At 39.6% G+C, this 27,785-nt stretch overlaps 1 protein-coding gene and 1 non-coding gene across 2 annotated transcripts; both read left to right on the top strand.

Annotated features, from left to right (window-relative positions):
• UTP6 (UTP6, small subunit processome component) lies at positions 1 to 27,253 on the top strand. The gene is made up of 19 exons (XM_027516759.1): positions 1 to 185; positions 1,534 to 1,618; positions 6,605 to 6,646; positions 6,868 to 6,960; positions 8,081 to 8,128; positions 8,598 to 8,661; positions 10,194 to 10,312; positions 10,915 to 10,992; positions 12,169 to 12,250; positions 12,697 to 12,778; positions 13,746 to 13,930; positions 16,751 to 16,830; positions 17,369 to 17,446; positions 19,734 to 19,913; positions 20,793 to 20,873; positions 21,056 to 21,165; positions 22,143 to 22,209; positions 24,364 to 24,436; positions 25,538 to 27,253. Exons 1-19 carry the CDS (start codon positions 94 to 96, stop codon positions 25,693 to 25,695), a joined length of 1,797 nt encoding a protein of 598 aa, XP_027372560.1. The 5' UTR covers positions 1 to 93; the 3' UTR covers positions 25,696 to 27,253.
• Positions 11,072 to 11,194, top strand: LOC113878665. The gene has a single exon (XR_003507086.1). It is a non-coding gene; the product is annotated as a small nucleolar RNA SNORA54 (small nucleolar RNA).
• Positions 27,254 to 27,785: the final 532 nt, after the last annotated feature.

The following is a 27,785-nucleotide window of genomic DNA, read 5'->3' on the forward strand; positions in this document are numbered from 1 at the left end:
CGAACGTTTTGGCCGGTTCTCGGGAGACGGTGGCCATTTCCTTCGCGTGTCGTCGGTGAGAGGAGCTCTGGTCGGTTGTGGAGTTCGGCTATCATGGCGGAAGTAATTCAGGAACGTGTAGAGGATCGACTTCCCGAATTACAACAGCTGGAGCGCACTGGACTCTTCAGTCATGCGGAGATCAAGTGAGAGAGCGGAGCAAAGAGGAAGGGCTGGGGCGGGCAGAGGGGAGGCGGGGGCGGATATAGGGGGCCGTTGGGTTGATTTTTTTCTAATATGGCGGAAGGCCGTTTACAGATTTTGACGTTATCTAGAATTAATTCCTCATTCATTGCTAGGGGATCCGTCTTTTTACCCTGTAAACAGTATGTTTTTTCGTAGACCCGAGTTTTGAGGCTATAGAGGTGATAAAACCAGGACCCCTACCGGTCAACAGCTAGCAGCATCCCTGACACAGTAGCGGGGGGCGGAGGGGGAGTCAGACAAGTGAGACCTTTTTTTCGCGGTACAATGTGCTGTAAGTTGGTTGTAGCCGAGTGTACGGTCTAGTGCTGTGTGCCTAGGGGTATGTGGGAGTGCTCCGTCGCGTCTCACTCTGCGACCCGCTAGGTTCCTCAGTTCATGGAGTTTTACAGGCAAGAATACTGGAGTGGGTCGCCATTTCCTACTTCAAGGCATATTCCCGACCCAGGGATTGAACCCCCGTCTCTTGCGTCTCTTTACCACTGGACCGTGGGAGCCCACGAATGATAATTTTTTCTAAGAAGACTGGACTTTGGGGATCATTTAATTCAGTTTCATGTTTTACCCTAGGGGTTAGCGAACCACGACCAGCATGTAGTTATTCATTAGTTTGTTAAAATTTAGTTTAATAGTTTTTAATAGCTTTCTGTGACTTTTTTCATTTTACAGTGACTGCAAATGTAGTACTGTGACTATGGGAACCTTTAACATTTGTTAATGAAACAGAACATATTGTTAATTTTTTAATAACTGTTTAGTAAATGTTATTGTTATCATTAAATAGAGTCGATTTTTGGTCTTGCATATCTTGCCTTAAATTCTAATATACTCATGTTCATTTCTTAGTTAAACACAGCGAGTCTTCCTGAATAAGCCCTTTGTAGTTAAAACGGGTAGAGACAATCCAGGTTTTTTTTTTTTATAACTGCTTGTTGAGAATTCAGAAACAAGAGGAATTTAGGAAAGAAATTTGTTTATTATTTAAACTGAAGTGACCTGAATTTGGAGGAAAAGAAATCTTTGCTGGTGATTTTCATGAAAGTTTTAAAGTACATCTTCATGCTCTTGAGACTGCATAAGTCCTGAAACTAATAAGTATTGTATATCAACTATGCCTTAATAATAACGAATACAGAAGCGATTGTATAAGAGAATATTTGCTTAATGAAGGATAATTATTTGGGAATTATATGTTTTAAATATATTGAAAATAGACTTTTAAAATTCCAAAGTCTTTTATTTAATTTCTGCATACATCAAGTGTTACATTTTAAGTGGCTTTCTCCTCAGGGCAATCATTAGGAAGGCTTTAGAACTGGAATACAGAATACAGCGAAGAAGTCTTTTAAAGGATGACTTTATCAGATATGTTCAGGTGAGTAATTTTATTACTTCTGAATCCCCTCACAAATTTAAAATCAGTTATAGAATAGTTAGCTTGGTGTCAGTTTCCTTTGAACTTCTGGAACTGATGGTGAGTAGAAAGGCAGTTTTTGAACAGGAATAGAGGTGATTTGGGAATAGCATTGCTCTGCTAAGGCTTTGGTCCTTGGAAAACAACTTTCTTTTATTCTGTAGGGTTAGTACATCAGAGACTCCAAAAAACCAGTGTGTTAGGATTTCAGCAAGAGAATCGATTGATAATGTCTTATGGGGAAAAATAAAGGAGTGTGAGTTTGATGCTAGCAGGTGGTTAGAAAGTTATTATTAGGTACTCGTAGTGTGTTTATTTAGAAAGAGGTTAGGTTTGCTACAAGATACTTCAGTCCTGAGAATGAATGGAAGAATTGAGTGAAGATAAAATGTATATGCTAGATCAATTTTCAGTTTGGCGAGAATAATCTGTTGGAGGACAAATTCAGGATTCAGAAACAACCCAGTAATGAGATGTTGTTAAGTCTTACATTTTAAGACTGATAAACATTATAAGAGTAAAGGGTCTAAAGCTTAGATTAAAAAAAAAAACCTAGTGAATGAATAATATATGACTAAGAATGATACCTGGCTAAGAATCTTGTATTTGAAAGGTCCTAAGATTTAATGGAATTGGAAAAGACGCTGATGCTGGGAGGAGGGATTGGGGGCAGGAGGAGAAGGGGACGACAGAAGATGAGATGGCTGGATGGCATCACTGACTCGATGGACGTGAGTCTGAGTGAACTCCGGGAGTTGGTGATGGACAGGGAGGCCTGGCGTGCTGCGATTCACGGGGTCACAAAGAGTCAGACACAACTGAGCTACTGAACTGAACTGAAGGTTTAATAGAATAGCAAGGAGAGATAAGAAAGCCTTCTTAAGTGATGAGTGCAAAGAAGTAGAGGAAAACAATAGAATGGGAAAGACTAGATATCTCTTGAAGGAAAATAGAGATACCAAGGGAACATTTCACGCAAAGATGGGCACAATAAAGGACAGAAATGGTATGGACCTAACAGAAGTAGAAGATATTAAGAAGAGGTGGCAAGAATACACAGAACTATACAAAAAAGATTTTCATGACCCAGATGACCACGATGGTGTGATCACTCACCTAGAACCAGGCATCCTATATATAGTGTGAAGTCAAGTGGGCCTTAGGAAGCATCACTACAAACAAAGCTAGTGGAGGTGATGGAATTCCAGCTAAGCTATTCCATACCTTAAAAGATGGTGCTGTTATAGTGCTGCACTCAATATGCCAGCAAATTTGGAAAACTCAGCAGTGGCCACAAGACTGGAAAAGGTTAGTTTTCATTTTCAGCCCAAAGAAAGGCAATGCCTAAGAATGCTCAAACTTACCACACGGTTGCACTCATCTCACAAGCTAGCAAAGTAATGCTCAAAATTCTTCAAGCTAGGCTTTAGCAGTACATGAACCAAGAACTTCCAGATGTTCAAGCTGGATTTAGAAAAGGCAGAGGAACCGGAGATCAAATTGTCAACATCTGCTGGGTGATAGAAAAAGCAAGGGAATTTCAGAAAGACATCTACTTCTGCTTCATTGACTATGCTAAAGCCTTTGTGTGGATCACAACATACTGGAAAATTCTGAAAGAGATAGGAATACCAGACCACCTTACCTGCCTCTTAAGAAACCTGTATGCAGGTCAAGAAGCAACAGAGCCAGACTCGGAACAATGGACTGGTTCCAAATTGGGATAGGAGTTTGTCAAGGTTGTGTATCGTCATCCTGCTTATTTAACTTATATGCAGAGTAGATCATGCAAAATGCTGGGCTGGATTCAGCAGAAATTAGATCCCTTCCTGTTGAATTGAATAGCTAAATGTGCTGGGAAAACTTTAAATCTTCTAAAAATAATGAATGACTTTAGGTTGGAAAGAGTTTCTTTTTTATTTTTGTTTTGGTAAAATTTTGTTTTTATTATTTCTTTTAAACACCAGAAACATCTTGTATTGCGGTATAGCCGATTAGCAGTGTTGTGATAATTTCAGGTGAACAGGGAAAGGACTCAGCCATACATACATATACATGTATTCATTCTCCCCCAGGCAGGCACATAACATTGAGCAGAGTTCCATTTGCTATACAATAGGTTTTTGTTGATTATCCATTTTAAATACAGTAGTGTGTACCTGACCTTCCCTCTGGCAACCATGAGTCTGTTCTGAGTCTCTTTCTGTTTGGTGAGTTCATTCGTGTCTTTTTTTTTTTTAGATTCCACATATAAGGGATGTATATTTCTCCTTCTCAGGAAAGGTTTCTTACTTAAATTGAAGTGTAGTTGATTTACTATGCTGTGTTTATTTCTGGTGGATAGCAAAGTTATTTGGCTATTCATACATACATACGTGTGTGTGTATATACATATATAGTCATTTTCATATTCTCTTCCATTATGGGTTATCGCATGATATTGATTATAGTTCCCTGTGCTATATATAGTAGGACCTTGTTGCTTATGTATTTTGTCTACAGTAGTGTGTATCTTCGGAGAAGGCAATGGCACCCCACTCTAGTACTCTTGCCTGGAAAATCCCATGGATGGAGGAACCTGGAAGGCTTCAGTCCATGGGGTCACTAAGAGTCGGACACGACTGGGCGACTTCACTTTCATGCATTGGAGAAGGAAGTGGCAACCCACTCCAGTGTTCTTGCCTGGAGAATCCCAGGGACGGGGGAGCCTGGTGGGCTGCCGTCTATGGCATCGCACAGAGTCGGACACGACTGAAGTGACTTAGCAGTAGCAGCAGTGTGTATCTTGGAGAAGGCAATAGCACCCCACTCCAGTACTCTTGCCTAGAAAATCCCATGGATGGAGGAGCCTGGTAGGCTGCAAGTTCATGGGGTCGCTAGAGTCGGACACGACTGATCGACTTCACTTTCACTTTTCACTTTCATGCATTGGAGAAGGACATGGCAACCCACTCCAGTGTTCTTGCCTGGAGAATCCCAGGGATGGGGGAGCCTGGTGGGCTGCCGTCTATGGGGTCTCACAGAGTTGGATGTGACTGAAGTGACTTAGCAGCAGCAGTGTGTATCTGCTAATCCCAAATTTCTAATTCATCCCTTTCCCACTCCATTTCCCCTTTGGTAAACTACGTTTGTTTTCTAAGTCTCTGTTTTATTAATGAGTTCATTTGTGTCATGTTTTAGAGTCCACATATAAGTGATATCATATGGTGTTTGTCTTTCTGACTTATTTCACTTAGTATAATAGTCTCTAGGTCTGTCCATTTTGCTGCAAATGGCCTTACTTCATTCTTTTTTTATGAGTGAGTTGTGAGCACAAACCGTGAAAGAGAAGACCAATTTATTTATGTTAAAGGTAAAAATTTCTGTGCAAAAAGGGAAAGATAAATATTGTAAAAAGACAAGCCACAAAATGAGATAAAATATTTGTAGTACATATAGTGAGAATCTAGAATAAGTAAAGAACTAAAAATCAAGAGGAAATGACGAGTGGAAAGAAAATGAAAACAGGAGAGCTAGGAACATGCAGTTCATAAAGGGGAAGCATCAGTCATTGGTAAGCTTAGGAAAAGATGCTCGCCTTTTTAGTAATCAGGTAAATATTGATTAAAATCAGGGGGCACTACTGCTTTACAGCATCATATTTACAGATATCTTAAAGGCTGACATTATTAGTATATAGTTTGTCCCACCACTTTGAAGAGCAATTTGACACTATCTCAGAAAGTCGGAAATGCATGTATTCTGTCACCCAGTGGTTTCATTCATTCATACAGTGTATATTGAGGGCCTGTTAAGTACATGGCACTATCCAGTCCATTGGGGCTACAAAAATAAATTAAGCAGACAAAAATCGTTGCCTTTGGGAGCTTACATGTTCATAGTAAGGTTCTTGGATGTATCTACAAGAAGACCTGTTCAAGAATATTAATCTCAACTTTTTGTAATAGAAAAATTGGAAACAAATACTATCACAGGAGAAAGGATAAGTAAATTGCTCGTTCCTATAATGAAATACTATACAGCAGTTAAAATGAATGTACTTGAATTCCATGTGACAACAAGGATATATCTAAAGTCACAATGTTGAGTAAAATAATGGAGTGATGGGTTCAGTATGATACCATTTACATAAAGTTTAAAAGCATTTAAGACTGTAATAGTTTGAAGTCATGCTTGTGCATGAAAAACAACTGAGTCAAGATAGTCATTCCTTCTGGTGAAGAAGAGTAGAATCAGACATGGTTCATAGGGGGCTTTGCCTTTATTCAAAATGTTTTATTTCTAAAAATATCTTGAAGCAAATAGAGTAAAATGTAGGTTTTGATGTAACTGTATGGAAGCTGTATGAGTGTTCTGTATGTTTGAAATATTTTTTTTTAAAATGAAGCATGAGGTCTTGTAAAGTTCTATGCTTTCTCTTTCTAGTATTCCCCCACCGCCCCCCGCCCCCGGTAGTTTTCAAGCTTAGAGAGGAATTATGCATTAGTGGTTTTTGGAGAGTCATAGAGGTTCTCAGGGGTCCTTTAGAAGTAAGGGTAGGGAGAGCCAATTAGGGACTGTGTTTCAACTAGTACAACCCTGTTTATCTGCTTTATTTGCTTGTACATTGGCTAAAATATTTAAATGGTTGATTTACTGAAAGTTGGCACACACCTGTAGACTAGGTTAGATTGATAAAGTAAATCATAAGTCTTACAGCTTTAGTAATACGTATTGTTTTATCTAAGATACTTGTATGCTTATGTATGTGTGAGTTTTATAGATGTAAGGTGCATTTTCAGGGAATGCTAGATACTTACTGTAAATTAGGTTTCTTGATAGGAAGTTATCTTCTGTTTTATGCTCTTGATTTTTATTTACTTTATAGTTTTAACGAAGTGCATTGCCTCTAAATAAAAGGTTATAATATTTCTTGTTTTCTTTTTTATGTGTGTTTTTCTTTCACAGTATGAAATTCATCTTTTGGATCTGATCGAGAAAAGGAGAGCTGTAAGTAGATTTTCTGAAAGTTGGAAAAAATATAGTATTAATATGACTCTAGAACTTGGGTTTGGGAAGCAGTTGGCACTGATAATTGTGTGGTGGTGTGCTCATAATGATATTTTTTAACTACTTGCTTTCTCTGTCAGTACTGTTTAAAGATCAAGTGGGAATGCTGGTTTGGATAGGTGGGATTAAGCTGAGGCTTTTTTTTTAATGTCCTTTTTCAGCGCGTTGGATATACATTTAAGAAGGATGAGATTGAGGATCCTATAATACATCGGATACAGAGTGTCTTCCGACGTGCGTCAATTAAGTGGAAAGTAAGTGTTCAGTGTGTCCTTAACTGTAAGAGATGTGAGGATTTGTATTATATGCATTATGACTTGGATGCTCAAATGTGCGGTTGTGGATTCTTATGGATATCTTGATACTTATTCTAGTGATAGATCATTACTTGAAACCATGTATCAACCATTAAGAAAATTGATTGCGTTACCTTATTTTTTGAGGATGAGGCTGAAAACAGTGGATTTCATACATATTTAAGGATCATAAAATTATCTGAGATATGTTTGGTTATGTCTCTAAGTAAAATACTGTGAAGACTTGAGGTGGAAGAAAAGGTGAGAGTGGTGTTCAGTTGCTAAGTGGTGTCTGACTTTGCAACCCCACACCAGGCTTCCCTCTCCTTCACTATCTCCCAGAGTTTGTCCGTTGAGTTGATGATGCCATCGAACCATCTCATCCTGTTGCCCCCTTCTCCTCCTGCCCTCAGTCTTTGCCAGCATCAGGGTCTTTTCCAGTGAGTAGGCTCTTTGCGTCATGTGGCCAAAGTATTGGAGTTTCACCTTCAGCATCAGTCCTTCAATGAATATTCAGGGTTGATTTCCTTTAGGATGGACTGGTTTGATCTTGAGAGTAGGGGCAGCAGCTCAGTAACTTGGTTTTTCTTCAAGTTTGGTTCTGGGACCAGGATATATTATCTGGGAAGTACTCTGGATTCTTGGGAATGACAAATTTCAGTTTGCGGCCCCTGATTGAGACCATTTCAGAAGTGCATTAAAAAAAATATTTTCTTGGCTGTGATGCATAGCATGTGGGATCTTAGTTCCCCAGCCAGCAATTAAACCTGTGCCCCTTGCATTGCAAGCATGGAGTCTTAACCACTGGAGTGCCAGGCAAATCCCTCAAAAGTGCATCAAACAAATTGGATAGATTTTTGTCTTAGAGTACGGGAGGCGGCGGTAGGGGGAGGCAGTTATGGTTAAGAGATCTAAAGCCTGGGTGTGTGACAGCTTAATAGGCTGAGGGATGTGGTATATAACACATTGGAGTTTCCGACATCTTCCTCTGTTGCAAACAAAATTAATGAATGCAAGAGTGGTGTATTGTATATGAAATTTCAAATTTAGGTAGCTTACTGCATTGCTTTTCTTGCAGGATGATGTTCGACTTTGGCTGTCTTTTATAGCCTTTTGTAGGAAGTGGGTGAGTATTGGGCAGCCCTGTCTCGCTCTCTTTCTCCTTTTGGTTAGCCTGCATGTTAAACCTCATACATGACTGCTGACCTGTTTTCTCCAAAGACATAGGGAGGGTTAACAAACAGGAAGAGAACTCAAGAATGTGGAATTTCAGTGTAACATTTGCATGTCTGAATGACTATATAGATGGCTTCTATATCAGTTGAAAGGCAAATGACTTTTATGTATTAAAGTTGAAAACATTTTTTAGATAATGTAAGATGTTTATCTGTAGTTGTTTAGGTAGAAGAAAGCTCTGAGTGAATCTTTGTTTATATCTCCCTAGCAATAACAGATCTTGCCTCATTGGATTTTTTTTTTTTTTTTTTTTGCCTCATTGGATTTTACAGGGGATTACAGTACAGTACAGATACTTAGAGGTTCATATCAATGCCTTTGCTGTGCAGGAAGTAGAATTGTTTTTTTTTCTTTAATAGGCTTCCAACGTTCACCTTAGCAAGATATTTTCTTCCTTGTTGGCCTTTCATTCAAACAAGCCAGGTATGGTGATATCCTCCTTAGTTCTTTGTCTACCTTTTTTGTGGACTCAAGCCATTTTGGGATTTATTTTGCTTTATAAACCTGAAAGAATTATTTTCAGGACCTGAGCATAGCATCTTGGCCTCAGCAGTTTTTATTCCTGAATTAGCTGCCTTTTTAGTTCATCACTGCCTGCTGTATACTAGTAACCATGCTAGGTACTGTATCTGTGGGCAAGAAGGACTGCAGTTCTTTTTAACTGATAGTGGAACTCCTCAGTGCTTTGAGGGGTATTCTGTTTGGAGGCACTCAAATCTGAGAATTTCAGAAACTTAAAGGGGAAAATATAAATACAGATTTTTACTAGGGTTATTCCTGGATGGCTCAGTGGTAAAGAATCCACCTGCCGAGCAGGTGATTTGGGTTCGATCCCTGGGTTGGGAAAATCCCCCCGGAGAAGGAAATGGCAGCCCACTCCAGTATTCTTGTCTGGAAAATTGCGTGGGCAGAGGAGCCTGGCAGGTTCCAGTCCATGGGATTACGAGTTGGATATGCCTTAGTGACTAAGCAGCAGCAGTGGCACTAGCACAGGGTGGGTATTCAGGAAGAAAACCTCTTGTGAACACCGGTGTTTTACAGTGGGTGCTTCAGTGTCTCTTCTCTAGTATTAGGTTTACACTACACAAGACTCAGAATAGGCTGCATTTGGCACCAGTTAATTCAGAAGGATCCAGCAGGAAGGCAGTAGTGCTCTCAGCAGCCTGGAGGTTTGTCTCAGATAAGAGGGCATGAGAGCACATGAGTGGGCAGAGGAGAGAAGACCCCTGGAGGCATGTAGCTTCCAGGTATTGTATATATGAATTGTGCTCAGTTTCAAGAGTCACATGCTCAAGAAAGTGCAAAGCAGTGGCTCTACACCATTCAGAGTTCTCCTAATACAGACATAGTTACCAACCATGGGCCATTTTTACCAAAAGCAGTCTTCTCTGGTAATAGCTGGTTCTCTGAAGTCTCTAGGAGAGAGCTAGAATGTTAAGGTTAATTTCTCATGTAGAAGGGTAAAGGTTTTTTCTTTTAAAGCCTTTATTCCCAGTAGGGACAGTAGAAAAAATTTTAAATTATGAGTCATTTGAAAGAAATCATTAATATTTAAATAATTTTTCCTTTAAATGAAAAATCATTTAAATAGACAAAAGAGCAAAATAATATATTTCATTGGCTCTAAGATGCACAATTTTTCCCAGCCTTTTAACACTTAAAATTTGTATGTGACTTAAAAATGAGATGATTGACCTTGGATCGGATGAAATAAAGTAATGGGCACATTACTAAGCACCTACAGATGTTCACATTTACTACTTTGGTTCAGAACACTTTTGTTTTAGATAAAGCAGTAGTACTTTATAGATAACTGTTAGAAACTCCCTATCTCCATCCCCTTCTTCTTGATTGTCAAGGTTAAAAAAAGTTGGTTATCAAAACGGGAGCCTTGGTCTTTTCATATTTGACTTGATTACTTCATTGAAATGAAGTTGGATGTCTTCCACTTACAGGTTTGTGGATTTTGGCGGCCAAATGGGAACTGGAAGACCGCTTTTCTTCAGAAAGTGCGAGACAGTTATTTCTTCGGGCTCTGCGCTTTCACCCACGTTGCCCGAAACTTTACGAAGAAGTGAGTGTGTTTGCACATAAGATGAGAGTAATGGCTCTGTTAGGTCCTCTGGAGAAAACATGTATGCTTCATTAAGTTAAGGCTTTGATTTATGGAGGCTCGGGATAAGTAAGGGAGCTGCTGGGGAAAAGGGGCCAAAAGAGTATTTCTTGGCCAGTAATAGGTGTTTACCTTGTTCCTCTTCCAGATCTTTAGTGAGAGATGGAGACTCCTACCTTCCCATTAATGGTGGGAGGGATAGGGAGCTGAACCTTACTTTTCTTTAGTTGAGGCTTAAGGTTCATTTTTATACTTTTGTACATATGTGTATATGCATTCGTTCATTGACACTCCCCTCCCATTGTCTCCTCCCCTCCACTTCTTCCTCCCCTCCTCTCCCTTCCTGCTGCTTTTGCTCTTTTTTCTGTAAAACCTGGCATGGCCAAAACTAAAAGAGCAAAAAACCATACCTTGTCAATGTCAGCTAGTTTCATAACAAGATAAAATATAATTGTCTCTCAACTCTTCCTCAGATCTGTTACTTACGAGTAAGAAGTGTCATATATTTCTAACTAAAAAATTATCTTCAAAGATTATTAGTCTGTTATTTCCCTTTTGTGCAGTACTTTAGGATGGAGCTGATGCATGCTGAAAAATTGAGGAAGGAAAAGCAAGAGTTTGAAAAAGCCAACATGGATGTGGTAAGATCCTAATATACTGTAACTTGTTAATAAGATAAGAGTGTTTTGAGTCTGCTTAGGAGTAAAAGAAAGTCTTTGGGAGCACTGTTCGTGACCTGCTGGTCTGCCTGTGGCTGGCGGGTTCCATTCCGGTGCCATAGCAGCTCCAGCACCACGTGACTGACTGCCTGGAGGCTCTCGGTTTAAGGTCTTGGAGACAAAGTGAGATAAAAAGAAAATCTTTAGAGTGTTTTTTTTTTTTTTTCTTTTTTAAAATTTATTTGTTGGCTGCACTGGGCCTTTGTTGCTTCATGGGGGCTTTCTCAGGTTGTGGTGAGCGGGAGGTACTCTAGTTGTATATGCGTCCTAGAGTGTACAGGCTTTAGTAGTTGTAGCACGTGGGCTCAGTTCTCCAAGGCATGTGGAATCTCTCTGGACCAGGAATCGAACCCATGCCCTCTGCATTGGCATGCGGATTCTTAACCACTAGACTATCCAGGAAGTCCTAGAATGTATTTTTCATTCCAGCTTAATATTTGGAAACTTTTAATGTCCTGCATTGACTTAAAAGTGGAATTTTGTGCTTTTAAAACAAACATTTGGACTCATTGGCATGGCCCTTGAAATTATTACTGATGGAATGGCCAAAAACTATTCTTCTTGATCTCATTCAGTGATATGTTAATGGTTCTTAGGAGCTCAAGAAAGGTGGTGAAATGTATGATCCCTAGCCTTCTTTCTTTTCCTATTCATGTAATTTTTTTACCTGACAGAGTAAGTTTAAAGAAATAAGTTTGAGAATGTTAGAGCTGAAAAAGGAACTTCGCTATCATCTGTTACAGTGGTTTCCAGCTCTGAACTTTTTTAACTAGCTAAAATTTTACACAGAAGAGTCAACAAAGCATGTAAAACCTGACCTATTCAGGGCTAGATGGAGACCTAGGGCCTTAAGCCGTGTGATCTTGCCACCACTCCAGGAGCCTGGGGACACAGTTGTAAGATCAAAGGTCTTGTTCATGCTGCACATTTGACAACTGAGGGAAACTGGCCTAGAGAGAGGTGTGATTTGCCAGAGGGTGTGATTTGTGTCATGCGTGATTGCTGTCATGTGGCACAGTTAGTCTAGATTGTTAATTTCCACCCTAGTGCTTTTCCTACTTGCCAGCACCATATGTTGTTTAACATCCCACTCTTTAGGGGAATCTCGAGCATGCTGAAGAAATCCTTACAGGCGAGTTGGCACGGATCATCTATAAGAATTCTACAAGTGTAATTAAAAGTAGGTATCTTTTGAAAATTTATTTATGGTGGGAAAATGAACCATTCTATTTATAATGAGGAAGACCTTTAGCCTGTTCTGAAAATTTCTGTTGGAATGTGTAAAACTCATGATTGTGGGAAATAGTGTCCTATTTATTTAAGAAAATGTAGATTTCCCCTTGGATTATAACCATGTCTAAGTTTTTGAGTATCTAAATCATGTGAGGAGTTGAAAAGAAGTAGATGATTTAATTAAGTTCCTTTCTGCCCTAAGACACTTTAGAATAAAAGTTAAAAGTACTTACTGAATACTCAGATATTAACAAAGACTATGTGTAGTGGGACTGTTATTTTCTTCCCTATTTTCTCTTACTTCCCATTTTATAATAACAAAACTAACGCTAGTACTTCGAGAAAGCACTCCTTTAAGAGTCTGACTCCACTCCCCTGCTTTTAAAATTTTAGGTGCAAAATTTCATGTGTCACTGCTTTCAATTGCACGGCTGTTCGACTTTGCCAAAGATCTGCAAAGAGAAATTTACAATGAGTAAGTAAAGTAGTGGAAAGGTGAATAGGTCTGTTTTGATCTTGGGGTAACGATTTAAGTTGGATATTTAGAGAAGGGGACGGAAGATACCATATAAAATCCTTGGGGAGAAAGCTGTTTCTGGACTATTACATCACAGTACATAAATGCATTTTTAAACAATATTTATTTGGCTGTACCAGGCCTTAGTTGTGGCATGTGGGATCTAGTTCCCCTGACCAAAGATTGAACCCAGACCTCCTGCATTTGGAGCATGGAGTCTTAACCACTGGACTGCCAGGGTAGTCCCTGAAAAATGTATGCTTGGAGAAGTTGTTTTGACTCACTTACTGGCTTTCTGTTCAGTAAGAAATCTATCCTACAGCTTATGTAAAAATCTGTATTCCTGCCTTCCTGACCTGTTTTTTGTCCTTAAGATGAGAGTGAGTGAATGTTTATAGTTCAGTGCTACAGGTAATCAGACATTATTGTTTTAATGTCTGGTTGAAGAATTATTTGCAGCCTACCTTGTGGGTCCTTCATCCTTGGGAAGACTCTTACATTCATAGGAGATAAGATAGAACTTGGATCTGTTTGCTCTGTGGATACCTTTAGGTTTTTGGTAGAGGACTAGACTCCTATTAGAGAAAACCCAGAGCCTGGTTATGAGAAGGTTGTCCTGGGCTCGAGAACCAGGCATCTTGTTACACATATCTGCCTTTGACATCTAATTTGTAAGTTAATATTTATGAATGAGACAGTCTGCAGTTGACAAGTGTGGATGCTTGTTAATGGATGGACCGTTCTCATCCATTGATATTTACATAGTGAGGGTGGAGACATCTGGAGAGCCTGTTGGGAAAGGACTCCTGTGATGAGGGAATTGATAAAGGAGTGTTCTCGGTACATTTTCAGAGCATTGGGACTCTCTCTGTTCTGATAGTCTGAATCAGTTACATGTCCTAGGTTGATAATGAGTATTTTTTAGCCTTAAGGCTCTGCACGCAGATGACCCCGTCACTTGGGACTATGTGGCCCGGCAAGAACTAGTGATTGAATCACAGCCAGTAGAAGAGCTGCCTGCAACCAAACAAGCCAAAGCGAAGGAGGTGGGCCGCCGGGAGGAGAGGTGCTGTGCCGTGTACGAGGAGGCGGTAAAAACTGTGCCCACAGGTGAGCTTCCCCAGGCCCTGTGCGTCAAGGAGCGATGGTGTTCCTGAGTGGGAACCTGGAGCTTCATTCTCAGGAGCAGAATCAGTTCTGGAACCTCTGTGTGGTAGCTTACAGTGTGCCTGGCTGGTTTTCCACTTCTTTCTTTTTTTATGACCTCCCCCGAGAGCTGTGGCATTTGTTCATATATTTGGGGAAATAAATTATACTTCAGTGCAGTCGGTCTGTCGTGTCCGACTCTCTGTGACCTCATGGACTGCAGCACGCCAGGCTTCCCTGTCTATCACCAACTCCTGGAGCTTGCTCAAACTCATGTCTATTGACTCGGTGATGCCATCCAACCATCTCATCCTCTGTTGTCCCCGTCTCCTCCCACCTTCAATCTTTTCCAGCATCAGGGTCTTTTCCAGTGAGTCGGTTCTTCACATCAGGTGGCCAAAGCATTGGATTTTCAGCTTCAGCATCAGTCCTTCCAATGAATATTGAGGACTGATTTCCTTTAGGATGGACTGGTTGGATCTCCTAGCTGTCCAATGGACTCTGAAGAGTCTTCTCCAACACCACAGTTCAGAAGCATCACTTCGGTGCTCAGCTTTTTTTATAGTCTAACTCTCATATCTGCATGACTGCTGGAAAAACCATAGCTTTGACTAGCAAAGTAATATCTCTGCTTCTTAATATCCTGTCTACGTTGGTTATTTCTTTTCTTCCAAGAAGCATGCGTCTTTTAATTTCATGGCTACAGTCACCATCTGTAGTGATTTTGGAGCTCCAGAAAATAGTCTGTCACTGTTTTCATTGTTTCCCCATCTATTTGCCATGAAGTGATGGGACCAGATGGCATGTTCTTAAGTTTTCTGAATGTTGAGTTTTAAGCCAACTTTTTCACTTTCCTCTTTAACTTTCATCAAGAGGCTCTTGAGTTGTTCTCCTAACGTAAGTGTGGTATCATCTGCATACCTGCGGTTATTGATATTTCTCCTGGCAGTCTTGATTCCAGCTTGTGCTTCATCCAGCCCAGCATTTCTCGTGATGTACTCTGCATATAAGTTAAATAAGCAGGATGACATATACAACCTTGACGTACGCCTTTCACCACTTGGAACCAGTCTGTTGTTCCATGTCTGGTTCTAACTGTTGCTTGACCTGCATACAGATTTCTCAGGAGGCTGGTCAGGTGGTCTGGTAGTCCCATCTCTTGAAGAATTTTCCATTTTGTTGTGATCCACAGTCAAAAGCTTTGGCGTATTAAATAAAGCAGAAGTAGATGTTTTTCTCAGACTCGCTTGCTTTTTGGTGAGCAAGTTGGCAATTTGATCTCTGGTTTCTCTGCCTTTTCTAAATCCAGCTTGAACATCTGGAAGTTCATGGTTCACATACTGCTGAAGCCTGGCTTATAGAATTCTGAGCATTACTTTGCTAGCGTGTGAGATGAGTGCAGTTGTGCGGTAGTTTGAGCATTCTTTGGCATTGCCTTTCTTTGGGATTGGAATGAAAACTAACCTTTTCCAGTTCTGTGGCCACTGCTGAGTTTTCCAAATTTGCTGGCATATTGAGTGCAGCACTTGCACAGCATCATCTTTTAGGATTTGAAATAGCTCAACTGGAATTCCATCACCTCCACTAGCTTTGTTCATAGTGATACATCCTAAGGCCCACTTGACTTTGCATTCCAGGATGTCTGGTTCTAAGTGAGTGGTTACACCATCGTGGTTATCTGGGTCCTGAAGGTCTTTTTTTGTATAGTTTTTCAGTGTATTCCATTGCCACCTCTTCTTAATATCTTCTGCTTCTGTTAGGTCCATACCATTTCTGTCCTTTATTGTGCTCATCTTTGCATGAAATGTTCCCTTGGTAGCTCTGATTTTCTTGAAGAGATCTCTAGTCTTTGCCATTCTGTTGTTTTCCTCTGTTTGTCTGAGGTTGTTGATATTTCTCCCTGCAATCTTGAGTCTAGCTTGTGCTTCATCCAGCTGGACGTTTCACATGATACACTCTGCATATAAGTTAAATAAGCAGCGTGACAATATACAGCCTTGACGTACTCCCCATTTGGAACTATATTGTTCCATGTCTGGTTCTAACTTGCTTCTTGACCTGCATACAGATTTCTCAGGAGGCAGGTCAGGTGGTCTGGTATTCCCATCTCTTGAAGAATTTTCCACAGTTCATTGTGATCCACATGGTCAAAGGCTTTAGCGACCCCATGGACTATACAGTCCGTGGAATTTTCCAGGCCAGAATACTGGAGTGGATATCTGTTCTCTTCTCCAGGGGATCTTCCCAACCCCAGGGATCGAACTCAGGTCTCCCACATTGCAGGTGGATTCGTTACCAGCTGAGCCACAAGGGAAGCCCAAGAATAGTGGAGTGGGTACCCTATCCCTTTTCCAGCAAATCTTCCCGACCCAGGAATCGAACCAGGATGTCCTGCATTGTAGGCAGATTCTTTACCAACTGAGCTATCAGGGAAGCCCAAATTATACTGAGGAAATGATATTTTAGAAGATTGCTTAATCATCATTCCTTGATTATTTCCTGTTACAGATTTACTTCACAATTTTGTAATATTGGGAAAAGTAGCGGGTACCTGACATGGATAGGCTTTTGTTTTTTTTCAAGGCTTTTAATGTTTATATTTCTGTCACTTCTCAGTTGTTTTGCCCTCAGTATTTGAGATATTTGATAGACTGTAATCACAATAATTTCTTTTTTTTCCACTTCAGACTCTTCCTCAGAGGAATTTTTCCTGAGATGATGTGAGGACTGTTAGGCTAAAAAAAGTGCTGGTGGTCTGATTAACATAAGCTTTGACTTTTTCAGAGGCTATGTGGAAGTGTTACATGAACTTCTGCATGGAGAGGTTTACTAAGAAGACAAGCAGTCGCCTCCTCAGAAAGAAGGTATTGACTTTTAAGTGGTTAAAGTGGCTGACTAGACAATGTCTTCTTTTTTTCATATATATACACACACACACACACACACACACATTTTTTTTTTTTTGGCGGGGCGTGAAGTGCTGCATGGCACGTGGGGATCTTAGTTCTCCAACTAGGGATCTTACCCATGCCTCCTGCATTGAAAGCATAGAGTCTTAACCATTGGACCACCAGGGAAGTTCCAGAAAGTGTTTTCTGAAAGAAGAACATGGGCACAGCTTCTTGGGGTCTGGGAGTTTCCAAGAAGGTCATGCATTAAGCACCTTTTCCTGACTTGAAAGGTCTGAGTCAGCTGCTTTGCTCTAGTTCTGGCCACCATATTAGGGGGCGCTCTCTCACTGGGCTGTTGTTGGTGCAGCTGCCCAAATCCTTTAATCGTAAGTGAAACCACCTCAGCCCCTTCTCTGAATTCTCAGAAGTAAAACTGCTTCTGTTCCTGCCAGAGGCCAAAGGCCCCTGCTAGGATCTTTGTAATGAACTGAAAAGATTTTTTTGATTTCAGAGGCTGGAAAGAACCATGGTTGCATTCTGGAAGGCACATGAGCTCAAACTTTTACCAGAACTTCAGTACAGGCAGTTGGTAAGGACACATTGATGCGGATTACATGTACTTCATTCTGGTTGGTTCATGCTTGTATAGTGTATTTTAATATATATGGTTTTATAACTAAGCACATTTGGAAGATTGGCATGGTACATGTAGAGAGTTTATTATTTGGTTTTCAGTATTTGGTGTGGGCCAGAAATGAAATCTGTACCAGTAAAGGGAGGAATGTTTTTTAATACATAGTGGAAAACACTCAAGAGTCATACTTGGGTCTATTTTGTCTGTCTTGTCTGTTCATGTTTTCCTGAACCTATGCTTGGCTCAGAGTAACCGTTGGTACAATAAAGACAGATGTGTCCCAGTGTTTTAAAGTTGACATTTTAGTAAGAAGCACATTAACCCATCCTTATGTTCTGAAGTGGGTAAAGATTATATAGAGACCAGAATAATAGTGGGATTATTACTAATAGTAGTGTGGGAATAACACAGGTCTAGTCTGGATTTTGCCACGAAATAGGCAAACCGCTTAACCCTTCTGAGACTGTTGACTTGATTTTAGAGTGATAGTGATCCTTGTTTTTGCCACCTCATAAAACTGTTGGGAGCATTACATGAGACTGAATGTTAATGTATTTAAATACTTTTGTAGGGGAAGAAAGGACAAAAATCTGTATTTATTGAATACCATTTATTTGTACAATTCTTTTTATACAGCGTACGTAGTTTTTACATAACTGCCATTAATGTTTTGCTATTTTGTGTTCTGCTGTTTTCACGTTAATATTTCTTCTGTACTTTTTACATGGATCTACATAAGCAACATGTTAGTAGTGTATCATGTTATACCACGACTGGGGTGCCCTTCGTCCATTAGAGCATCTTAGATGTGAAGAGTCCCCTATCTGGATGAGTTCAGATGCCATGTTTGAGCTGTTATTGAATACTGGCGAGACAGTCCCACCCTGTATGTTTGTTCAGCTGGATGCGTCTTGGAGTGCCTTGGTAGTCCTGTAGTTTTGGCTGCACTGTGTTTCATGTGGGATCTTAGTTCTCCATCCAGGGATTGACCCTGCATCTCCTGCATTGGGTCATGGAGTCTTAACCACTGGACCACCAGGGCAGGCCTGCTTTGGTCATTTCAGACATCTTTTCTTCTTTACATTTCTGGCAGTAACCCTTCCAAGCCTCCCTGCTTGTCACTGATTTGGTGACCTTGCCTTTTGTGGGAGTCCTTCACTGCACTACCTCTTAACTTCAAATGCTTGGTTGATTCTGTACCCATCCTTTCTCCAGATCATTCTCCACAGAATGATCTTTTATTTTATTTATTTATTTATTTTTTTTAGAATGATCTTTTAAAATTGATTATCAGGTTATTCTGTGGCTTCCCATTGTCCTTTCTGAGGAATTTCCAGTCTCTCCAGTTTACATCCCAGCCCTCCAGTCATTCTGTGCTTCGATTTCCTTTTGGATCCAAAGTTTCTGTCATCCTTATCCTCTTGCCCATGTCGGTGGGAGAGTCTTCTCTTTTCTTGGTGAACTCTGCTTACACCTCAATAATGCCTGATCTTCCTGAAGTCTTGGCACAGATGGGGCTTCCATTTGGGGAGCCCTTTCTGATCACTGCCAAAGACAGTGCTTTGTACTCCTATAGCATATGATTCTTTTCCTGTGATCATACGTATCACATTGTCTCTGGTGCTAGACTGGAGGCACTGTGGGTTTTTGGGAACACACCTGACCTTCTCATTATTGAAGATTCAGTAATAATAATACACAATGTGCAGTTAACATGCTTGTTGAATGAATGGATTACATATGGCCATTTACTTACTACCTCACAATTTTAGAATAGTGGATTGGTTTTAGATTTTTCTGTCCCTGTTACAGTAGCGTGGACACAAGCATTTTTGAACAGATAAGATTTCCTCCTGTTTGTTTATTTCTTGGGTCATACTTGTTAAAGTAAAATTCCCCAAGTTTATGCATAAACACGCTCATGACTCTTCAGAGAAATGGTACAAGTTTATAGTATGCCAGGCTGTTGTTTGATTGAATGAGTTTGTTTCTTTACCACAACACAGATAGTAGTTCTGTCTTTACTGATTTTTATATTCTGTTCAGTGGGTGTGGGTTTTGTTGCAGTGAACTATATTATTAACAATTTAGCTTTCAATCTAAATTATTTAGGCCCTTTGCTTTTTGGCTCTTCCCGTTTTTACGATAGTCTTTGGGAATAGGAACAGGAGTGGAGGCGAAATTCCAATTAGATAACATAGACCTCAGCAGTGACTCTTGGATGACCCTTTGTCTTCTGCAGAGCAAGTTGTTGCTGCATCGCCAGTTGTTAAAGGAATCCCTGGAGGTGGCAGACGCTGGGGTGAAATTGTTCAAAAAATCAGTGGAGATGTGGCAGGTGAAGCTGGAGGCCCTGATTACGTCAGAGAGCCACGAGATGTCCAAGGGTTTTGAGCAAGCCTTTGAGTACCTGAAACCTCAGGTATGTGAGTTGGGTCTTTTGCATTTCGTTCTGTTTGGGACCTTTTCAGATTTCAGCCAAAGTGTGTTTGGAGTAGACTTGTCAGAGAAGAGCTGGCCTCAAAGTGCATTCATGGTGATGGTTGAATCAGGATCACAGGTGGAAGAATAACTTCCATTTACTAGTATGTTTCTACATCTTTATTTGAAAATAGACTAAATTATGTAAACTTTTCTACTTGTATTTATATATCTGATAAGTGAAAAGTATTAATAGAATATTACTTTCATGTGCTTCCAAAGCTGACCTTAAGTCCCATTTTAAACACATATTTCTAAACTCGAAAGTTTATTTTAAAATTGAAAAAAATTTTTTAAAGAATAAGCTTTAAAGCTTTGTGGTGAATCTTTTATACTAGTAGGAAAAAAGCATTCTAGGGGTTAAAGTGGGGAGAAATCATAATTGTTTTATTGCTTGTCTGTGTGAGCTGCTGGGACGTGAGTGACGTCCAGGCGGTTCAGCCTAATGAGTTAGCACTTGTGTTGTAATCCTGCACAGCAGACTCCAGATCGTACATAGTGACCTTACGGATAGCTTGGGTGGAATTGTGGGCTGTTCAGTGCTTAACTAACAGATGATTGATGATAATAAGTTCAGGCAGTAGTCCCCAGGGGAGGGGAAGTAGAATTAACAGAATAGTCTTACTTTGGGTGACTGAGTCCAAAGGCTCTCTCTGTTTTGGTGTACCATTCCTGCCAGGCACCAAGAGTTCCATGAGGACAGACTGGGAATGACTCCATATTTCACATTTTATTTCAAGGGGAACATATTTTTATAGTGACTATAGTTTTCAGAGCTTGGCACTAAACTCTCATTTTCTAACTGTTTTATTGTGAGCAGATTTGCCTTCCATTGTGGCTTACTTGGGCCCAGTGGAGTGAAGATGCCGGAAAGCAAGAAGAAACTGAAGCCATCTATAAGGTACAGGCCCCCTGTCATAAGTCTGATGTGTGGGTAATGCAAATAATTCTAGTTGGCTAGCTTTCAAAGGGTTTTTTCCTAAAGCACTGTTCATTCAGTGTGCTGGGATGGTTTTGGGAAATTTGTCTTGATACCTAGATGTCTCCTTATGTAGCTTGTTTCTTTTTTCTTTTAAATTTTAGAGAGCTATCTTTGGTCTCCCAGGAGCTGACTCAGTCCCTGTGAAGGAAATGTATCTGAATTGGGCTTATCGAAGTGGTGGTTACAAAAAGGCCAGAGATGTGTTTAAAAGGTACTTATAGACATGCGCAGCTGTTACTTGTCTCTCCACCCCATACTCAGCCCCTTGCACCCAGATTATACGTGAGGAATAAATCCAAGAGCCTTTTGGTTCATGCCCACTGTGACAAATTTTTTTAAAAAGAAAGGAGGAGGTAGGTAGCAAATAATTCATTATAATCCCATTATTAAGAGAAAAAACATCTTGAATCTTTTTAAAATTTGTCTTTCACCCCAATAAAAATTAAAGGGACTTCTCTTGTAGTCCCTTGAAATGTAGGGAATATGGGTTCAATCCCTGATTGGAGAAAAACATACAGAGCAGCTAAGCCTGCCCACTGCAACTGCTGAGCCCTTGCACCACCACTAGAGTCCACACGCACAATGAAAGACCCCACATGATGCAACTAAGGCCTGGTGCAGCCAGATACATATTACAAAAAGTTCTTCTTTTAAATCTGTTTTCACATATCTGAGATTATACTATAATCACATGTGGTGTACCACTTTTTATTGATCAACCTTAGACTGGCTTTTTTCCTATCAGTAACAATTCTTTAACATTTATTAAAAATAACTTAGGGATATGCCATAATTTATTTGGCCACAGTAACTGCTTTGATGAACCCTGCTGCATAAATATTCTTTGTCCATATTGGAAATTACTTTCTCAGAATATATTCTTAGAAATGGGCTTATTGGTTTCCTTCAAAAAGACCTTGAAATGAAGGAGAGGGAACTTAAAACCCTAAAAGTGAGAAAGAAGAGAACAGAAAGAAAACTGGGTAGGCGTTTGGTGTGGTGAAGAGTTCAGGCATTGGAGACTGGAAATGGTGAGTGGCTGGTGGTCAGGTCCAGTCCCCGCACTGAGTCGCAGCCAGAACTGTATCAGACCACGTGCAGCGGGGCCCTGGCACAGTATTTATATTCACGGTTTGTAAGAGGCTTTCTGTCTCTGTGTAAGATAACAGTTCTCCCCTTCCTCTTTAGTTTACAGGAAAACCGTCCATTTTCAGTTGATTTTTTCAGGAAGATGATCCAGTTTGAGAAGGAGCAAGTAAGTGTCCTGTCTGTGCATTTCTCGTTGGGAAAATGGATTAGCACGTACTCATCTATGGCAGCATTTTGTTGTTTAAGAAGCTCTCATCATAATATAGTATAATTTCTGGTCCTTTTCTTCCAGCGCCTTTTCCATAGATGTGATTTTAGGAATGGTAGTCAAGCAAAGAAGAAAAGAAACCTGTCTTGAAACTAGACAACTCAGACGTCAGCTCATGTAGGAAGCCACCCCCTGCCTCCACAGTGCCCTGGTTGTGTCTCGTTTTGGGCTGTGAGGTAGAGAGAAGGCACGCATGACTGTGTCTGGTGTTTTTAACTGAACTTGTGAATGAGGAAAAACACAGGAAAATGTCAGTTAAAAAACACAACGTAAAAGTCCAAATTTATCTAATCCCATCACCAGTGACACAGCCAGCCGTATTTAGTTTTTTGTTGTTTGTTTAATCCTTTATTTACCTATGCAGTTTTGTACTGTTTTATTTCCGACGTGATATATGGAGTTTTTATTTTTTCCTTAACATTATTTTGTAAACATATTCTGTGTTTTCATGTGGGATCATTTTGAATGGTTGTCTTACTAAACCTGTAAGTTTTCTTAACCGTCCCATTATGTATAGGATATTTCCAGAATTTTGGTATTGAAAACAGTGCTGCAAGCGTTTTATTTGTATAGAGTTTTTTTTCCCCCATTTGAATTACTTTCTTGAGATAAATTTCTAGGATTGGAGAATACTGGCTTTTTTTATGGTTCTTTACATATTGCCAGATAGTTTTCTAAAAGTTATACTTACGGTGATAATCGCTGCATATATACATATATCATTATACTTGTTTTCTCCATCTCTTCTCCATGTGTCCAATTTTGTTTTCTCTTCTTTGGCATTTTGATTTGTGTTTATTGTTTTTCTATGAATTTTGAAAAATTGATAATGAGGTTAAATTATTATTTTCAAGGTTTTGACCCCTGTGTGCGTCAGTGATTTGTTTTTGTTGTATAGGAGATAATCTAACATCGTAATTCATAGCCTGACTTTGGATTAATAACACAGTGGTCATGTATCTTGGACAAGTCACTTAATTTTAACCTTTGACATACTCACCTGTAAAGGAGGTCATAATACCTGTTTTGGGAGGATATACAAGGCCAGATGGAAGACTGAATGGAAAGGACTTTGCATAGTTACACATCTACTATGAGCCCTTCGTAAAGTGTGACTCTGTCTTTCATTCGTGTGTAAGACACGAAGTAAACTGGCTTTCTGTAAGATAGTACAGTCTCAGCAAAGAGAAATTGGAACGAAGACATTGTTATTTGACTACATAAAAAGATTTTTAAACTGAAGATGTTTATCTGCTTTGAAAACAAAACAAAGAGAAAATATTTAAAGTAGAGGTGAAGAATTAACACTTGTTGTAAAGGTAGTACTGGCAGAGAGTTCCCTGCTGGTCTAGTGTTTGGGACTCGGCTTTTAACGCTGCGGCTCAGGTTCAGTCCCTGGTCAGGGAATGGTCAGGGAACTGAAATCCCATAAGCTGAGTGGTGCTGCACTGCCCGCCCCCCACCCCCACGAGGTAGTGGCTACTCTGCTTGATGAATAATTCATCAGTATTTTAATTGAACCTTAAAATTGCTCTAAGAGATAATGTTACTGTTATCCTCATTTTTTGGGTGAGGAAACTTGAAGGTCAGAGGGTTCAAAAAACTTGCTAAAGTTCACGTAACTAGTATTTATATAGTGCCTTGATATAAACAATTTTTTAAGGTGAGTATGGCTAGTATGTGCTAGAGCCCATATATTCAAGGAAGAAATCCCTCACCATAGGGAGTAGAACCTTCCCCATTTATTTAAGTCCTGCAGGGTTTCACATATACTCTCCTGTGGAGCTGCCCTTGTTCCCTCAAGTGAGAATTGGTTTGGCTTTTTGCAAGCCACCAGAGCAAAGTGCTTTTGTCATTGTTTGACATTTACTTCACTCTGCCACATAGTGCATTTGACTTTTCTCTGGACAAGTTCAGAGTCAGACTGTGTTCATTTAAACCCATCTTTCCTCTCCTTCAAACACCTAATAGACAGTAGTAGCAATATGTGTGGAATGAATTTGTGACATTACAAATTAGACTTTTGAGGCAAGATTGTCTGATTATTTATAGGAATCCTGTAAGATGGAGAACTTAAGAGAGTATTATGAAAGGGCTTTGAGAGAATTTGGAACTAATGATTCTGGTAAGTAAACTTCAGTTATTGACACACAAGCCTGTTTGCGTGTGTGGTCTGTAACCTATCATTATGCTTAGAATCGTATTTCTTAACTATTTTTGGGTCATGGACCTCCTTGAGAATAAAACTTAGCATCCTTCCTTTGCCTCCTCCCTTATTTTGTATGTAAATAGTTGCAGACATAATTTTACTGCTGATTTCAAGTTTACAAGCCCAGAACGAAGCCCATGGATCTTCTATTAAGAACTCTGGATTAGAGGGAGATTTGCTTGGTTTGGTTCTTTTAAAAAATGTGATATTTGTAAGGAAAAGATTAAGGTAGTTCAGAACAAAATGGAGTGGGTATTATGTCAGAGGAGTGGTGATACTGATTGACAACGGTTGTCATGGGCTGTTGCCACATTGTCTTAACTTAAAGGACTTGTAAAACATACTTCTGGGTATAGGTATGTCATGTAAAGTCTGTTGACTTAGGAACTCAAAAAATTACACTTAACAGATGTTAAACTCAGATTTTAAATCATACATTAGGTTTTACAAGGTTTCAGCATGCTTTCCTGGTGAAATGAATGAGAACAGCATTTTTACTAACATTAAGCAAGTTTTATTAAGCATGTTGACAAGGTTCTAATAAACACATTGAGGTAAATTTTATGTTGAAAGAGACTCAGCAAAATTCTCCCTCAAAAATATATTTAGCATTTTTGAGTTTACGAGATAAAGAGACTGTCATGATTAAAGTGAAGTTTTCTACTTAAAAACAAAAGGTTTTGATGTATCATACTAAAGAAGCTGAAAGTGAAAGTTGCTCAGTCATGTCCTACTCTTCTTGATCCCATAAAATTGTCTATGGGATTTTCCAGGCCAGGATGCTGGAGTGGGTAGGCGTTCCCTTCCAAAGAAAGAAGGGAAGAGAGGTATTACTTTACCTAGAAGCCACTCCCTTTTAAAGTAAGAAGCTGAGGTATTATTTCACATAGTTTTCTAGGAAAATAACTGCACAGAGTTGTTTCTTAGAAACCTTGCATTGAATTGATATTAAATAATTAAGTTGACCTAATAAAGCCTTGTCAGTTATCTCATTGTATGTTTGGATTCCCTTTAAAGATCTCTGGATGGATTACATCAAAGAAGAATTGAACCACCCGCTTGGTAGACCTGAGAACTGCGGACAGATCTATTGGCGAGCCATGAAAATGTTGCAGGGAGAGTCAGTAGAGCAGTTTATGGCTAAACATGCTTTGTATCAAGCCGGCCGTTTGTGAAAAGAGGAAGAGCACAGTCACCTTTGTGAAATAGTGCTATAAGCCCTCCGGGCAGATTTGTTTTATGCAGTCATCTGCAGTTTGCTGAGATGGTGTCTCGTTTTGAGGCCTGCTTTAATTTTGTTGACGTGTTAATCTTGAATTCCAGAAAAGGGAGCTGCTGTTCAATGGCCAGAAGCCAGTTGTTGAGGCCAGACCTATGGAGGTCCCAAATGTTTTTCAGAATACATGGAAACGATGTAACTGATCTTGTTTTACTACACCTTGTCAGGCTTGAGTAGCTCTAATCTAGACCTCAGGTTCAGTTAAAATGGAGAGGAAAACACAGTTCTGTTTATTTTCTCCCTATGAAAGTATATGTGGTGTGCATTTAGTGTAAAAGAATGGAGGGGATAGAGTAATGTTGCAATTTTGTCATCTGGACTTAAACTCACTGGTATGATTTCCTTTGTTAGAATTGGATTTATACTGTTAGATCATTTATTCATTAGTTCATTGAGTCCCTGTCATGGGCAAGAAAGAAGACAAGCTTTTGGGATGGAAGTGGGGGTTAAAGGAATAGAGCTGATGTCCTGAGTTGGTTGAAGCAGCAGAATAGGATGCTAGGTATTAGGGGGAAAGTTGTCCTTTAAGAAGATTATAAGAAATTACAAAAGTGTTTTTGTCTCTGGGACTGATCCCAGAGACAAATTTTGTTGACGTGTTAATCTTAAATTCCAGGAAAGAGAGCTGCTGTTTAATGGCCAGAAGCCAGTTGTTGAGGCCAGACCTATGGAGGTCCCAAATGTTTTTCAGAATACATGGAAACGATGTAACTGATCTTGTTTTACTACACCTTGTCAGGCTTGAGTAGCTCTAATCTAGACCTCAGGTTCAGTTAAAATGGAGAGGAAAACACAGTTCTGTTTATTTTCTCCCTATGAAAGTATATGTGGTGTGCATTTAGTGTAAAAGAATGGAGGGGACAGAGTCATGTTGCAGTCTTGTCATCTGGACTTAAACTCACTGGTATGATTTCCTTTGTTAGAATTGGATTTATACTGTTAGATCATTTATTCATTTGTTCATTGAGTCCCTGTCATGGACAAGAAAGAAGACAAGCTTTTGGGATGGAAGTGGGGGTTAAAGGAATAGAGCTGATGTCCTGAGTTGGTTGAAGCAGCAGAATAGGATGCTAGGTATTAGGGGGAAAGTTGTCCTTTAAGAAGATTTATAAGAAATTACAAAAGTGTTTTTGTCTCTGGGACTGATCTGGAGAGAAATGTTTGCACTGCAGAGACCCAGTAACAAGGAAAGGCAGGGGTAGGGAGGAGCTTAGAAAGAGAAGGGCTTCAGAGGCGAGGATGGAGGGTAGCTTACAGCAGAGATTGGCATTCTTGGAGCAAAAGAAGCAGTTGTTTGAGTTGTATATCCTTCAACGTAACATGATATTACTGGGAGAAGCATTCACTACAGTTTGACTTACAATGTTTCACTTAATATTATGTTGTTTTCCATGTTATTTCCATGTTCTAAATAGCCTTGAAAACGTGAAATAAATCCATAGCATTCCATTGAATAGATGAGTCATGACTTATTTTTTATGAATTGCTTGATTTTTTATGAATCGCTTGTGGTTGGACCGTGTGCCATTTTTTCTTCTAAGTGCTGTTGGTGAAGATTCTTAAAAATCTTGTTCACATCCCTGGAAGACTGACATCTGACGGTAGAATTTGTCTGTTAAAGGATATAATTATTTTAAAGAGTATTGATAAGTATTGCCAATTTGTAATGTATGAAAATACTTGCAAGCATTATGGGTATTTTATATATTTTTTACCATTTTAATAGGTGAAAAGTGATACATCCTTGTTTTAATGTGCATTTCTTTGATGTTACTATGTGTTAATGTGTTAGACTGTGTTACTGTGTTTTTCCTAGTTCTCTTCTCACGTTTGACTATTTTTTTAACTTTTTTTTTTTTTTTTACTAATTTGTAAGTTTCTTATGTACCAAGAATAGTAATCTTTAGCTTGTGTTTTCTAACAGATAATTTGCTCCCAGCTCTTTGTGTGTGTGTGTGTGTGTGTGTGTGTGTGTGTGTGTGTGTG

The sequence above is a fragment of the Bos indicus x Bos taurus genome, chromosome 19, assembly GCF_003369695.1.
Source record: "Bos indicus x Bos taurus breed Angus x Brahman F1 hybrid chromosome 19, Bos_hybrid_MaternalHap_v2.0, whole genome shotgun sequence".
In the NCBI taxonomy this organism is placed as follows: Eukaryota; Metazoa; Chordata; class Mammalia; order Artiodactyla; family Bovidae; genus Bos; species Bos indicus x Bos taurus.